The 16,563-nt window shown below is 44.5% G+C and overlaps 1 protein-coding gene across 1 annotated transcript in view; it reads left to right on the forward strand.

The window, feature by feature from the left end:
• The first annotated feature begins 7,909 nt into the window (after nucleotides 1-7,909).
• Nucleotides 7,910-16,563, forward strand: part of LOC103260356 (sulfotransferase 1C2) — a 29,809-nt gene continuing 21,155 nt past the window's right edge. The window contains exons 1-3 of the mRNA XM_008058003.2: nucleotides 7,910-7,984; nucleotides 13,755-13,929; nucleotides 14,357-14,482. Coding sequence (XP_008056194.2) covers nucleotides 7,916-7,984; nucleotides 13,755-13,929; nucleotides 14,357-14,482 — 370 coding nt within the window. The 5' untranslated portion in view covers nucleotides 7,910-7,915. The remainder of the gene's footprint in view (nucleotides 7,985-13,754; nucleotides 13,930-14,356; nucleotides 14,483-16,563) is intronic.

A 16,563-nucleotide genomic window follows, 5' to 3' on the forward strand; every position in this document is an offset into this window, starting at 1 on the left:
GTTGCAGGTAGTGTCCCAAATGTTCATGACCCTCCTCCTCCACCATAGAGATAAAGAAGAATCTATGTGGAATACCGGAGATCTCTGAGTGTTTGTACACCAAGTTGTGTGACGAAGGTGAGTGGAAAACTAAAACAACTGAATCCAGGCAGGACTACTGATGGCTCAGACACTTTAGGGCGAAGGTTTGGGTCAATCCACCAGGTAAAGACTCACAACCCACAGAGGTGTTTGCTAAAAGGAATAGGGAATGGGCAGTAGAAGAAGGTAGTTACAAATACCAGCTACGACCACGTGACTATTTACAGAAATGAGAACTGTCATTGTCATGAGTACGCACTCCTTTTTTATTTTGACTCTGTGCGTGTGTGTATATATAAATATAGATTGGGCAAATGTCTTTGTTTTCTTTCTTTTATCAGGTAACATCAGGTAACATAAGATGTTTTGCCTTTACTTCATAATATTTAAGTATCGTTACATTTATACCATATTTAAGTTTCTGTACAACAAAGAGAAGATGACTCATGAAAACAGCTCTCTCACGAACAGCAACTAGAAATCAGATGCAGTAAATAGTTGAGGAAAAGAAGGAGGAAAAGGGTCATTTTATACATTTCCAAGACTGAGGTGTCATGGGTGGGTATTCCCTGTGGAGACGGAAAGATGTACAGGGTGGGTGAAAATACAATAATCCTGGAGAAGATTTGGGACTGGAGACTTAGATGTGGGAGCAAACCATATGGCGGTGCCACTTAGAGTTTTTGGAGGGAGAGGAGTATCTACTTATATCTGAATTTCAAGTTCATGGGCTCTAGGTTGGAAGGATCTTTAGAATGTTCTCTTATTTCCATCCCTCACCCGGTTGGAAGGTAGTAATCTTCTATCGTTTTTAAAAATTAACCCCATTACTTAACCAGAGATATATTTAAAGTGAAATGTCCTTGGGTGGGTTGACAGGATATAAGTGTGCTCTTCCACGTTTGAGTGAGAAGCTTGAGTCAGATCACTGTGCCCTGAGAAATGAAAGACTTCCAGTTCTGTTGATTGACAACAGACAGTTATGACAACCTTCCAGAAACAAAGCTGAAACCCAAGACCTTTATCACAGACATGCTGTCTAAAGCTTTGTGTACAGATTGCTTCGCGATTTCAAAGTATTTTTCAGTTTGGGATCATCTTTGACATAACTGCACGTTAGCCTAAATGCCCAGAGGTTATTTGCAAAGGCCAATTCTTAGAAGACAGGAAGGTCTGCTAGGAAATGTTGGGCCAGGCAGACATCACTGTGAAGGCCCATGGTGTGCAGGCATGAAGCTGTACATATACGGCCAAACACACTTAAAAACAGTTTAAATTCTGTTTGTCTATCATCTATCTATCTATTTGACCCATCAAGTCTACTCCTAGGTATTTATACTCAAGAGAAGTGGAAAGTTTGGTCCACACAAAAACTTGTACACAAATGACCAGAGCAGCATTACTCATAATAGCTGAGGAGGAAAGAGCCCAAATGTTCACAAGCTGATGAACAGATAAACAAAATGTGGTCTATAACATATAACAGAATATTATTCAGCCATAAATAATGGCATACTGATACATGATAGAACACAGATGAACCTTGAAATGATTATAAGAAGCCAGGCTCGGTGGCTCAGCCTGTGATCCCAACACTTTAGGAGGCCAAGGCGAGTGCATTGCCTGAGCCTGCGGGTTCGAGACCAGCCCGGGCCACTTGGTGAGACCTTGTCTCTACAATAAATAAAGCGAGCCGGGCGTGGTAGTGCATGGCTGTAGTTCTGCTACTTGAAAGGCTGAGATCGAAGGATTGCCGGAGCCCAGCAAGTTGGCATTGGGGTGGCTGTGAGCAAGCCGTGGCACTCCAGCCTGGGCAACAGAGTGAGACTCCAACTAAAAAAAAAAGATTATGAGATTGAAATTGCAAGACTGAGAACATTATGAAAGAAGCCAGTCACAAAAGATTGCATACTATCTGATTCCATTTATATGAAATGTCCAGACTAGGCAAAGCTGCAGGAATACAAAGTAGATTAGTAATTGCCTAAGTCTGGAAAGCAAGGTGAGATGAAAATGTTCTAAAATTAACTGTGGCACAACACTGTAAATATACTAAAAATCACTGAGTTGTACATTTTAAGGGTGAATTGTATAGTGTGCGAATTGTATGTAAAGTTGCTACAAAATGAAAAAAAAGAGCAGTGACAGGAAGTCCTTCAAGATGACACCCCACCATGTGAAGAGGGAGAATGACAGCAAAGAAGCCAGAGGTGCAGTTAGCAAAACGTTTACTGAAAGCGTCTTTCATTAAGTCATGAGTTTCCTCTTTACTCTGTATACCGGAGTGGGCAAACAACAGCTCACCATCTATTTCTGCAAATAAAGTTTTATTGGAACATGGCCCCGCCCATCCGTGTAGTATTGTCTGCAGCTGCTTTCATACCTCAATGGCAGAGTGAAACAGCTGCAACTAGCACCATGCGACCCACAAACCCTTAAAACCCTTAAATAGTCACTATTGATCCTTTACAGAGAAAGTTTGCTGACCCTTGCCACGCACAGGGCAAAGCCACTGCGGTTTTTAGGAGGATAACTCGGCTTGCTGCCTAGAGGACAGATTTGATGGAAGAAAAACAGGGAGAGTGTGCTTGCCCCTGGGCCATATTCCTCATTCCCATGGGCCCCCAGAATTCCATCTCCCTCCTCCTCCTCTCCTCCCAAGCTACCACCCGCTTCTTGGACCTCTGGCCTTTCTCACTGCTTAGAATTCCACAAAGAGAAGCACGCTCCAGTTCTCCATTTCCACCTGCCCTGAGACTGGAGTTACAGGTCCTATAGTTTTAAGAGCTGTGTGTCTCCTCACTATTTGGAAATAGAGAGAAGTAGCCCATATTCAAGTGCTAAACTTCATAAATTATTAAGAGGTCTTACAAAGTTCTTATTTCTTTGTTTTCTCAGTGTCTAACACAGTGCCAGGTGATCAGCAAATGCTAATGACGGAATGAATGCGTGAATGATAGTACTCACTAGTCTACTATGGAAATCTCAATATCTCTTCATTCGCTCTCTTTTATTTCTGAAGGGACAGTCCTTTGGGATCTTGTCCATCTTTTTATAGAATCTCCAGCCTCCCCCTTCTGCCTCCAGCAGTTTCTGGCTTTCTCTAACTGTATCAGGTGCCAGGAGCAAATATTTAAATGAGCAGCCATCCCCAGTGAGCTTCCTTAAATCTCACAGGAACTGCACTTAAATCTCACATGGTCCTCACAGGGTGGCCTCATTTTCATACTCGGTCACTTCCTCCCACAGTAGGGAATCAATTCGTCCTGTGTGCACTTGTCTCCAGAGGACAGAAATCCAACCCTGTTTCTGTAGCTAGGTGTGGTCAATGCTGTCAAAAGTAAACTCATTAATCAGAACCCTGATAGGGTGATCCCAGAAAATGAGTTCTTGGATAAGAAAGCGGTAGCAGCATATGACCTGCGGTTTTGCCAAGATACGGCCACACATCTCATTGGTGGGGCCAGCGGTGATTGGACTCTGGGCTGCCAGTTAACCCTGGGTCGGTGTACTCAAAGAGCCTGAATGCTTGCCCTGATCAAAGGCCCTTTCAGCAAAACCTGGAGCCGGATCCCAACTTCCTAGCCTGGTGACACACTGCTCCCCTTCCAACGCCAATTGTAAGTAATCAGAATCAGACAGACAGACAGAATGTATGTGTAGCTTTTCCTTGAGTTGGTCTTTTAAATGAAATGAATTACAACATTAAACTTAAAATATGCTTTTAATCTGTAAAAGTGTGTGAGAGTGTTAGTCCCTTAAAAGATAAGAATGAATTTCAGACGACCCTGACTCATGAGAAAAATGTCTTTAAAAAGTGATACTTCTAAAGGTGCCTCACATTCTACCCATCAAGTTACTCTTTGCATTTAGGATATAAAGCCCCAAGGATGAGCAAATGGTTTCCAGAACGGATAGAGTGAGTTTAACTGTTGCAAAGATGTGGCCCAGAGTTCCCGCGGGCATCTGGGGAGGGGCTTCAGGCCATGGCTTTGCTGTGAGAAAGTAGCTGAGGCCCTTGGCCTCCCAAAATCCAGCCAGAAGGTCTGGCCTTGAGGGAAGTGACCCTGCAAGTGCTCCTCATGCGGTGCCAATCCCAGAACTCTACCTTCACCAGCAAGCAAAGCTACCCAAGACGGGCCTAAAAGGGAGAGTGGTGTGGTGTCCAAAAGCCCAAATGAGGGAAGCAATCTGCTGGAACTCACATCCTAGTTCTGTTGCGGTGATTTGGGACATGCGCTAATGAAGACAGTGTAGTCTTTGTGCAAGGATAGACAAACAGACCATTTACCCCTCAAATACTTTGGTGTCGCCAAAGCAGGGGAACAGATCATAGCAGCCACCATACAGGGTTGCTAGAGGTCTATATGAAATAGTAAAAATGTATGATTCCTAAAACAGCACCAATCACATAGTAAAACATATTACATCATTATTAAGCATCTCTGGTAATTGCTGATGTTAATATCTTCATTGTCTTTTTAGTCAAATTATCATTTACAGAGTACCTGTTCAAGTCTTTTGTTCACTTTTATACTAGGTTGTTCATCTTTTTCCTCGTGAATTTGAAGGAGTTCTTTATATAATCTAGATTTGCTTGGCAACTTACATATTGCAAATATTTTCTCTCACTTCTTGACTTACCTTTTTACTCGTTTCATGGTGTTTTTGATAAATGATGTTCTTCATTTTAATTTAATCCAGTTTAATGATTGTTTTCATGTACAGTGGGTGCTTATTTTAACCTATTTAATAAATCTTGACTTTCTCAAAGGTCAAAAAAATATCGTCTTATGTTTTCTTGTAAGAGTTTTATTGTTTTGACCTCTCACATTTAGATTTACAATTCACTAAGATGTGATTTTTTTATGTATAATACACAATGGGAATGATTCAGTTTTTTCCAATTGGATATCCAAAAGACGCAGCACTACTGATTGAAAAGGTATGGTGACCTTTCCAATAAATAAGTGGGAAATCATAGCCCACATCCAAGGTATGGTTATGACTTAGGAACCAATATGAAAAATATTAACGACAACATGGGTGTGAGAGAGATTTCCATATCCCTCTCCATCACAGTGCCACCCCCTCATAATCAGGTGGCTGTCTACATGTAGGTGTGTTTTGGACTCACCATTCTGTTTCATTGGTCTGTTTGTCTATCCTTGTGCAAAGACCACACTGTCTTAATTAATGGTATTTAGTAATAACTCTTGATGCCAGGTAGTGTAAGTTCTGCAGGTTCGTTTTTCTTCAAGATTGTCATGGTTATTCTCGGCTCTTTGTGTTTCTATATAAATTTTGGAATCAATTTATCAATTCTATTCTAGAAAAAAATTCTCAGATTTTGATAGGAATTACACTGAATCTATAGATCAATTTAAAGAGAATTAACATCTTTACACTACTGATTTTTTTAATGTATGGACATAATAAATCCTTCCATTTGTTTGGATATTTTTAACTTTCAATTGGATTCATTTGGTGGTATGAATACATCCAGTGTTAGATTTCTTCCTTAGTATTTAATGTTTTCTGATGTCATTATAAGTGGGATCATTCTAAAATATTCACTACTGCTGCTGATATATAGCGAGGGTGAGTAAATTGGTGCCACCATTTTGAAACATTGGCAGTGCCTACTGAAGCTAAATATCTGTACATCTAATGAGATAGATGAATTCATCTCCTGGGCTCATCTTTCACTCTTGCAGTGCAATGAAAAAGTAAAGAAAAAAAAATACTACAGCTACATGTAACAACATGAATTACTTTCACAGACACAATGCTGGGCAAAAGGCAGACACAAGCACAGTGTTACTTCTTTTCATTTAAATTTTATTTTAGATAAAGAATGCATGTGCAGTTTTTTGACATAGGTAAATCGGGCGATGGTGAGGTTGGGACTTCTGGCGAGCCCACCTCCCAGGTGGTGAGCACGATATCCTTATGTCCTCTCCTTCCTTCTCCTTTTAGTTGTCCCCAGTGTCGATTGCTCCCATTCTTGTATCCCTGTGTGCCTGGGGTTTAGTTCCCATTTATAAATGAGAACACGTGGTATTCAGTTTTCTGCTTCTGTGATAATTCACTTAGAAGGATGGCATCCAGCTGCATTCACGTTCCTGCAAATGACATGATTTAATTCTTTTTGTGACTACATAGTATTTCGTTGTGGACATAGACTACATTTTATTTCTACATCTTATTTCCAGTCCACCGTTGATGGGCAGTCAACGATGATGACTACTATGGTCAGCATTGCCCGTAGACCGGTGTGGACTACCCAAGAGACAGTCCCAGTGGAGCTCCCTGACAAAGAGCCAGAGCTGGGAGGAGAGCCCCTGGCCCTAGCCAGGGCAAGTGTACCCATGATCTAAGAATGGCCAGTGAGCATGAGCCGGTCTGGGATCTCCAAAGAGGACATCCGAGTGTCCCACAAGAGAAAGGCTCGGCTTCAGAGATCTGCCAGGTCAGAAACCACAAAAGTCCCCCGCCGTGTAAGCGATTTCCCTTTCCCTTCCTTCTTCTCCTTTTCCCATCTGTGGTCCTAGCAGAGTCCAACCCGACAGCTAGTGAGTGAGGGCAGAGCTGGGGGACACAGAGGACAGAACCAGTTCTATCTCGTTATCTCGTTCCCTAAATTTGGGTCTGAGTGCGAAGGGATGGGAGAAGCCTCACCTCTGACCAAAATAAAAGTCTCGATCCAAGATTAAAATCTAATTGCAGAGGTACCGCTGCTCTCATGTAAAGTAACAGCAGTACTGTCAATTAACTAGGAGGGACATGGGAACGGCCCAAGATCCCACCTGGAACTAGAGGGGCGTTATCGCCACAAAAACAGATTGAAGGAGCAGTGGGAGACATTTCCCCATACGCTTGGCTTCCACCCCAGAGTCACACAACCCCATCCCAAGAGATGTATTGCTAACACAATGTACATACAGTTTGGTATAGGCAAAGCTGTTTTTACAAAGATCATTCTGAAGACCTGATTTTGCAATATGCTGTTTTGCTTACTATATTATCTGTTATTTGCTAGAATATTCAATTTCTAACATATGTATAGAACATTGCCTAGTGACGTGAGAAATCCTAAAAGTGTATTTGGACTTTAGGAAGACCTGGTAGATTACTGGTCACATGATTACTTTCTTCTGCTTTTGAAGGGTTCAATTATCTTCTCATAAGAAGGTGACAGCGAGGACCAGAAACTAACACAGAATGTCTCAGTTAAAAATTGATAGTGCTCAGATAGACTTTCTTTTGAAACTTGAAAGGCATTTCCCAAAGAAACCATGCCGAAATGAATTTGGGGGTTCTCAAGACTAAAACAAAACCTACCACTGGAGACGATCCACGTCAGTGTCACTCACATTTCGTAGATCCAGAAAGCGAGTCTCAGGATGGGAAGCCAGGAAAAGGAAGGTCCCCACAGGAGCAGGAGCCTGGTTGCACCTGGATGCTTTGGGTTCTCAAGGCAGCTTTCCTCCCCCAACCCCAAGCCCTACCTGTTTAAGATTCTGGGCCAGAGGGAAGAAGGAGGGGCCAGAGCGCGGGCTGCAGAGTGTTCTGGGAATCTGCCTGAACTCAGGGGAGCTGAGATTTGCAGAGCCGGGCAGGGCCACACTGAGTGATCATGGAGCAGTAAGCAGTCCTGCCTCCCCAGGCCAGGTCACGGGGTTTGTTTCTGGTGTGTCCTGATTCTAGCGTTGATGCTGGGAGCCTCCTAAAGTGCCCGCTCCTTGCTAAGCACCCCTGTACCTCGGACACATGGGTAATTTGAGCCTCCTCAATTGCCGTACCCAGGAAATAAGCCTAATGCTTCCTTGGAATGTTCTTTCTGTGTCCACTGACCCTTGGTCAGGCCTTTGGGCTGCTGTCTTTCAGCTGGAACGTGAAGGTAAGAATACGGCTTAAAAGAAATTCTGTACTTGTCTCATTCGTTTGATTTTTTATCTTTGCTCTAGCCATATAGGTGTTACAGTATAGATGGATTCTCTCAAGACAGAAAAGATCCCAAAAACCTGAAAAAATGCTATAAAAGACATTTGGAGCCAATAAACCCTAGTCTAACAACGCTAGATTTAGAAATTTGGGACCCCAGGCAATCACGTACAATGCTGTTTCCCCCATAAGACCATCTCTCTCTTCCACCCTGACTTTTTCCCAGATGTCCTTTCCTCCGCAGGCCCTCCCCCAGGGCCAGCTGGTTTCTCTGGCCAAGGCTACGTCTTCTGCCTGTGAAAGCCTTCCTTTCATTCCAGCCACTGGCTTAGATACAAGAGCACTGGATCAGCCCCTGTACTCCAGGGACCGTGACTTACAGACAAGTAGTTACAGGACTGGGAGTAAGGACTCTTGCCATTTGCACACAAATTCTACAGAGTCCCATGGGAAGGAGCAATTATGTCTATCATAGAATCAGGGTATGCTTTACAAAAGAGGCCTTGTGCAAACCAGCCTGGAAGAATGAAAAAGATTCTGGCTGGCTGCTTAAGGGGCAATCTATGTGCCATGTGTCCAACTCTCCAAGAGAGTGACCATGTGTGCTGATGACACATGGTCCTGCTCCACCCTCTAGATTCATATTCCGAACTCAATCTTGTATTGTTAAGTGTACCACAAATACAGAAACCAAACAAAGCAAATATGCGTATGATGCACTATTACAAGACAAAACCCCTCCATTAAAAAAATATTCCCAGTCGGGCTCAGTGGCTCAGCCTGTATTCCTGCACTTTGGGAGGCCGAGGTGAGTGGATTGCCTGCGCCCGCAGGTTCAAGACCCACCTGGGCAACTTGGCAAGACCTCATCTCTACAATAAATCAAAAAATTAGCTGGGCATGGTAGTGCGCGCCTGTAGTTCCAGCTACTTGGAAGGCTGAGGCGGAAGGATTGCCGGAGCCCAGCAGGTCGAGGCTGTGCTGACCGGGAGCGGCCACTGCACTCCAGTCTCAAAAAAATAAAACTCCAACTCAAAAAAATTTTAAAAAATTAAAAAATTCCCACTGGGCGCAGTGGCTCAAGCCTATAATTCCTGCACTTTAGGAGACTGAGGCGAGTGGATTTCCTGAGCCCACAGGTTTGAGACAAGGCCAGGCAACTTAGCAAGACTTCGTCTCTACAATAAATTAAAAAATTAGCCAGGTGTGGTAGCACATGCCTGTGGTTCCAGCTACTTGGAAGGTTGAGGTGAAAGGATCACCTGAGTCCTATAGGTTGAGGCTGCAGTGGCCATGGGCGTGCCACTGCACTCCAGCCTGGAGACAGAGTGAGACTTCAACTCAAAAAATAAAAATAAAAATTCCCTCGCCATTTATCTGAAGGACGTGTGTTGTAGTCCTGTAGACTTTCGAGAGTTTGCTGATTTAATTGCAGTGGTGTAGTTTAACTTGTTTCTTTGTTCTCTGATTTTTCTGTAAACTAGTATTTGGAGACAGGTTCAGGTCCAACATTTGTGGCAGTACCATTTCATAGACAATGTGTTCTTTATCAAGAGGCACACAATGTCTAACCATCTTTCTTTTGTGATATTAGGAGCCCTGAATGTTAGATGCTAGATTATGTAATTCATCAAGGCACAAAAGGACATTACAATTCTGTAATTTATTGTTCATCTGTTTGTGTCAATGCTTCCATAAAGACAAATATCCTTTCGCCTACAATTTGGTTGTGCAGAGGTACAAGAAATATGGGAAAATCAAGACAAATGATCAATTCTTTTACTTTATTTACCAGTTCTCAAAAGAAACCGTTGGGTTTCTGAACTTCAACCAAAGGTATCTGTATTAGTTTGCTAGGATTGCCGTAACAAAATACTACTGACTGGAATCTTAAACAATGGAAATGTATGGTCTCAAAGTTCTGGAGTCTGGAGGTCTGAGATTAAGGAGTCAGCAGGTTTGATTTCTCCTAAGGCCTCTCTCCTTGGTGTGCAGACAGCCACCTTCTCACTGTGTCTTCACATGGTCTTTTTTCCATGTGTCTCTTTGTAGACACCGGTCACACTGGATTAAGGCTCACCCTAATGGCCTCATTTTAATTAAATCATCTCTTTAAAGACCCTGTCTCCAAGTATAGTCCCATGCTGAGGTACTGGGGGTTAGGACTTAAACATATGCATTTAGGAGAAACACAATCGAGGCTATAATAGCATCTGTCTTAGTCTTATTGTGGTATTGGAACATCTGAGACTGGATAATTTATAAGGAAAAGAGGTTTATTTGGCTCATGATTCAAATGGCTGCAGAGTCCAAGAGCATGGTGCTGGCATCTGCTTGGCTTCTGGGGAGGACCATCTGCTGCATTGAGACATGGCAGACAAGCAGAAAGTAAAGCAGGCATGTCAGGTTTGTTGCAGTTCTATTCACAATAGCAAAACATGGACCCAACCATTCTGCTCATCGAAACTGGACTGGATTTTTAAAATGTGGTACACATACACAGCGGAATATTACACAGCCATAAAGAAGGACAAACACAAGGACTTCGCAGCAACTTGGATGGATTTAGCGTCTATCATACACAGTGATCTATCACAGAAACAAAGAACAGAGTACCATATGTTCTCACTCATAAGCAGACCCTGAACATTTACCATAATACTATAAGAAAGGGATTGGCAGTAGTGGGAAACTGCCGGGGATGGAGGGGCATATCTCATCAACAAGGGTATCTGCATAATGGACATTTGTATACCTAACCTTGAATTGTACCCCACATCTTATAAATTAAATTAAATAATTAAGTTAAAAAGAAAAAAAAGAAAAACAGGCATGTGCGAAGAGACTGCATTCTCTTACTCCCAGGAGACACCACTAATTTATTTATGAAGGAACGGACCCCGTGACCCAAATACCTGCCACTAGATTCCACCTCCCAACGCTGCCACATTGACAATTAAACTTCGATGTGTATTTTGGTGGAGAAAAACCACATCCAAACTCTGCAGCATCCAATGAGTTTTTTTATAGTTTTTCTTTTTACATATGCATATGTATAAATAGTTTTCTGTTGTCACCATAGCAAATTATCATAAATTTAGCAGTTGAAAACAACATGAGTTTATTATCTCACGCCTGTGTAAGTCAGAAGTCCAAACAGGTGTCTTTGGGTGAATCAAGGAGTTGGCAGGGCAGGGCTGTGTTCCTTCCTGGAGCATCTGGAGAAGAATCCCTTCCCAGTTCATTCTGGTTGTTGGCAAAATTCGGAGTCATGTGGCTGTAGGACTAAGGTTCCATTTCTTGTTGGCTGTTGGCAGGGATTCATTCTCGGCTTCTGGAGGGCATGTCTTGGCTCATGCTCTCTGTTGTCTTCAAGTCAGAAATGGCAGAATGAGTCATCCTCGTGCTTCAAATCTCTCCAGCCTCTTCTTCTACCATATCATTCTGCCTGGCTCTTCTGTCCCCTTGTCCACTTTTAAGGGACCTTGTGGTTATGTTAGGGCCCCTAGATAACCCAGGACACCCTCATTGCCTTAAGGTCCTTAGTCTTAACTCCTTCTGCAGAGTATCTTTGTCACGTAGTGTAATATATTAAGGGATGTGAACATGGAAATCTTTGGGGATCATTATTCTGCCTACCACAATAGATATTTGAAAAAGACAGATAGAAGTACACCAAAATAGGCCGGGCTCAGTGGCTCAGCCTGTAATCCCAGCACTTTGGAAAGCAGAGGCTAATGGATTACCTGAGCCTGCGGGTTCAAGATCAGCCCAGGCAACTTAGTGAGACCTCATCTCTACAATAAATCAAAAATTAGCCGGGTGTGGTGGCGGGCACCTGCAGTTCTGGCTACTTGGAAGGCTGAGGCGGAAGGATCGCCGGAGCCCAGCAGGTTAAGGCTACGGTGGCCGGGAGCATGCCACTGCTCTTCAGTCTGGGCGATGCGGTGAGACTCCAACTCAAAAAAAAAAAGAAAGTAAAGTTTGTGGAGGACCTAACATAGAAGACCTGTAAGAAATGTTAGTTCTCGTCTCTTCTCTTCTGAAGTCGAGCATACCACAATCTCATGAGAATCATCCAAACTGTGTCTTCTTTGATATATTATAAACACAGCTGCTTCTTATATTTGAAATTTTTCCAAAAATAAATCACCTTTCATTCTCTGAAAACATAGTCTGTATCCTAAAGGGCTTGACTCATTCTAGGGACAGAAGCCACCATGAAAACTAACCTCGCTAAGCTGGACACCAGTTCCCTCACCTGGTCCATCACTGCTGGACTAGATTCTTCTATTCAGTCTCCAGCAATCATTTACTGTTAGATTGCTGTAAGGACCCTTCCAACTCTAAAGTTCTATCACTCATATTAAGCAAGAGACAAAACAAGTTAATATATATAAAGAACTCAGCCCACTTACGGCAAATTTAGGAGTTTGATAAATGCTAGCTTTCAACTATTGTCATTTCACTATTAGCAGTCGTAGTAACTGTCTTCTGAGACCCCAGGAGCCAATTATTCCACTTCTCCTGCCTTCCTCTGTTTGTTCACTTAGAATCTTCCTTCAATACATCAACAACAACAACAAAAACCCATTGCAAAAATGGGCAAAGGATTTGATAGACATGTCTCCTGTAAATGGTCAATAAGCACATGACAAGACGCTTGACATCATTAATCATCAAGGAATGCAAATTCAAACCATACTGAGACGTCACCTCACACCCAATAAGATGTTATCACCAAAAACAAAACCACACCAAAAATATACAAGTGCTGGTGACCGTTTGGAAAAACTGGAACCCTTGTGCACTGCTGGTGGAAAATAAAATGGTACAGCCGTTGTATGATAAGAGTATAGCAGTTCCGCCGATGGCCAACAATTTCACTTTGGGGTATATGCCCAAAAGAATTGAAAGCAGTAACTCAAAGAGATATTTGTACACCCATGTTTGTAGCAGCATTATTCATAATAGCCAAAAGGTTCTATCAAGGCATGAGTGGGTAAGTAAAATGTGTTACAAATATACAATGGAATATTATTCAGCCCTAAAAAGGAAGAAAGTCCCGTCACATGCTACAACATGAACGATCTTTGAAGATATCAAGCTAAGTTAAATAGGCCATTCACAAAAGGACGAATATTCCAGGGCCTCACCTACGGAAGGCCTGTAGAGACAGAAAGTAGAATGATGGCTGCTGGGCCTGGGAAGGCGGCGACAGGGAATGCTGGTTTAAAGGGGACCAAGCTCCCATTTGGGAAGATGAGAAAGGTCTGGAGACAGATAGTGATGATGGTGGTATGACAATGGGAGTGCAATTAATATCTCTGAGCTATACACCTACAAGCGGTTAAAGTGGCCACTTTGATGTTATGTGCATCTTACCACCATTTTTTTTTTTTTTTGTGAGTTGGAATCTCACTCTGTCGCCCAGACTGGAGTACAGTGGCTGCTCCCGGCCACCGCAGCCTCGAGCTGCTGAACTCCGGCAATCCTTCCCCCTCAGCCTTCCAAGTAGCCGGAATTACAGGCATGCGCTACCACGCCCAGCTGATTTTTTGATTTATTGTAGAGATGAGGTCTCGCTGCCCAGGCGGGTCTCGAACCCGCGGGCTCAGGCAATCCACTCACCTCAGCCTCCCAAAGACGCGGGATGACAGGCTGAGCCACCGAGCCCAGCTCTTACCACCATTTTTTAAAAGGTCTCCTCTGTTTTCTTCCCAGAGGGACTCCCTCACCCCCGAGACACTATGGCCCTGAGCACAGAGTTGAAGAAACAGACACAACTGAGAGAGGTGGCAGGGGTCCTTCTGCAGGCTACAAGCGTGGACAACTGGAGCCAGATCCAGAGCTTTGAGGCCAAGTCGGATGACCTCCTCATCTGTACCTACCCTAAATCAGGTGACTGTGGGGCAGGGAGACGGCAAAGACCTCGGCCCACTCAGCCAGCAGAGGCGTCTCACCTAAATTAGGTTCCCCTGCACAGGAAACCGCTTCTTCTTCATCCCGCCATGAGGAGGCTTGCAGTGGGGTTGCCCGACATCCCCAGGCTTTCCTGGGGACACACGTGAAGGCCTGAGGCCCCCCTGCTGTGCTCTGCCACCACGCACCGCTCTCGGGTGGGCTGAGCCTTGCCTGTGCTACTCGACTCCCTGCCGAGACCCACCGTCTGTCTCCCACGGATGTCCATCCCTCCTAGCTGCCAGGACTGTGACCCGAGGGGCGGGTTCCCCAGACACCAGGCTCCACGTTCCCTGGGTTTACTCAGAACTCCTGGGAAGACTTCTTCGCGGGTGTCTGCTTCTCATCCTTGCCTTCCCTGCCTCAGGGACAACGTGGATTCAGGAAATCGTGGACATGATTGAGCAGAATGGGAACGTGGAGAAGTGCCAGCGAGCCATCATCCAGCACCGCCACCCCTTCATCGAGTGGGCTCGGCCCCCACAGCCCTCAGGTGAGAGCATCTCCGCGGCTGCTCCGGCTCCGTTCTGGCTTCTCCTCTCTCTTCTGTCTCTTCACCCCTTTTCCCACCATTCTCCTCTCCTCTCCTCTCTCTCACTTCTGTTGCCGTGTTTCCTCCTTTCATCTTCCCCTCCTCCTCTGCCTTCGTATTTTCGAAGATCATGTGGCAAACGTGAATCACCAAGTAAGAAAGACGCGTGCTAGAGTCAGATCCCTCCCTATTTCCTCCTTAAACCCTCTCTTTGGTCATGTGCAACGGAAGAGAACACACAGAAAGGCAGGGAAATGTTTTTTACAGGCAATTTGCATTCTCTTCTCTCTGCACCCCACCCCCAAAAAGCCTGCTCCAGACAGGGTAATGCCTGATCATCCGCACACAACACACACACACACACACACACAACCCCCACTTGGAGTCAATGATTCCTAGTCAGTAAAGAAGCCTTTTTCAGGTAATGCTCAAACTGGAAGTTTTCTCTTCGCATCAAAAAAGGAGGCTCAAAAAAGATCAGCGGAAGGCCAAAGAAGCCATTTGGGTTCACTGGCAGCTGCCGGAAGTCTTTTGAGAACAAGAATAAGAGGAAGGCATACTTCCCTAAATTCCAGCATGGCAGAGATTCGTGTAATAAAAAACTGGGGACACAAGTGGTTGGAGCCATAAAGACGTATAGTTAATGCAGCTCTAGCATGAAGTCTGGACTGGGCGCAATTGTTGACAGAAGTCTGCTCGATCTCTCCAAATGCCTGAATACAGAAAGCTCCTGATCCGATGCATGCAGCCCTGTGTAAACTGGGCGAGGGGTATCTCTGAGTCAGGATAGCCTCGAGACATTTTGCTTTTCCTTATGTTCCTACCACTCAGCCCCTCTGGTTCCTCTGGCTCTCGCCATTCTTAGCTGGGTAGGTGACCATCAGCCTTGCAATCCAGTGCCTGATCCTCCCCGGCTCTGAACTGTCTGTGGAGTCCTGACCCCAAACACCAGCCACCTTCTGCTTGTTGAGCTATGATCCCACTCCATGTGCAACCAGAGACTGCCACTGGATGCATGTCTGGTCTTCTGCCCTCAAGCAGCAGGATGGCATAATGGGTATAGATGGTCAAGGTTTAAATCCTGCTTCCGTCACTCACCCCACGGCCTTTAACCAGTTACATAACCTCTCTGTGTAACCCTTTCCTTGGCTGCGAAATGTTGATAGAATTAGTACCTAATTTCAAGGAGTTGTCATGAAGATTAAATTAGTTTACTATGCATAAAAAGCTTGAAACAGTGCCTGATGATTAGAAGATACTATTTATGTGTTAAGCGTTATTACAACCACCTCCCCAGGCAAAATCTCTTGTCCCAGGACTCCATGTGTTCCCTGATCGTTCAAGACCCGTTTCTGATCTTCGTCCTACTTCCTGCCCACGTCTCTGACAATTTTGGAGATTAAAGAAAGCGGAAGGCCAAAGCAAGGTTTCTTCTTCTTTTTTTTTTTTTTTTTTGACTTGGAATCTCCCTCGGTCGCCCACACTGGAGTGCAGCGGCCGCACACGGCCAACGCATACTCAACCTGCCGGACTCCGGCGATCCTTCCACCTCCGCCTTCCGAGTAGCCGGAATTACAGGCGTGTGCTACCATGCCCAGCTGATTTTTTTGATGTATTGTAGAGATGAGGTCTCGCTGCCCAGGTGGGTCTCGAACCCTCGGGCTCAGGCAATCCACTCACCTCAGCCTCCCAAAGGCGTGGGATTACAGGCTGAGCCACCGAGCCCGGCTAAAGCAAGGTTTCTAATGAGGTATTCTTGGCAGTGGAGAACCAAGTGTCCAGTACTAAGTCAGTACGGAAACCAGGCGAGAGCTTCCCTTGAGTCAATCCCAGCAGCTGAAGAATTTTGAGAAAGGATGGTAACCAGTCACCTAGATTGGCACATTGTAAAGAAGGCAAGGTAGGTGGCTTTTGATGACGCAAGGTGTCCTGTGTCCAGGAAGGTTATAAGCAGCCTCAGGGGTTCCCCGCCAGATAGACAGATGCTGGGTGGGAAGAGCTGTGAGTGGCTTTATTTCGGAGCACATCACCCCTGCCCATGA

The sequence above is a fragment of the Carlito syrichta genome, unplaced genomic scaffold, assembly GCF_000164805.1.
Source record: "Carlito syrichta isolate Samal-C Ts95f unplaced genomic scaffold, Tarsius_syrichta-2.0.1 Scaffold303183, whole genome shotgun sequence".
Taxonomy (NCBI): domain Eukaryota; kingdom Metazoa; phylum Chordata; class Mammalia; order Primates; family Tarsiidae; genus Carlito; species Carlito syrichta.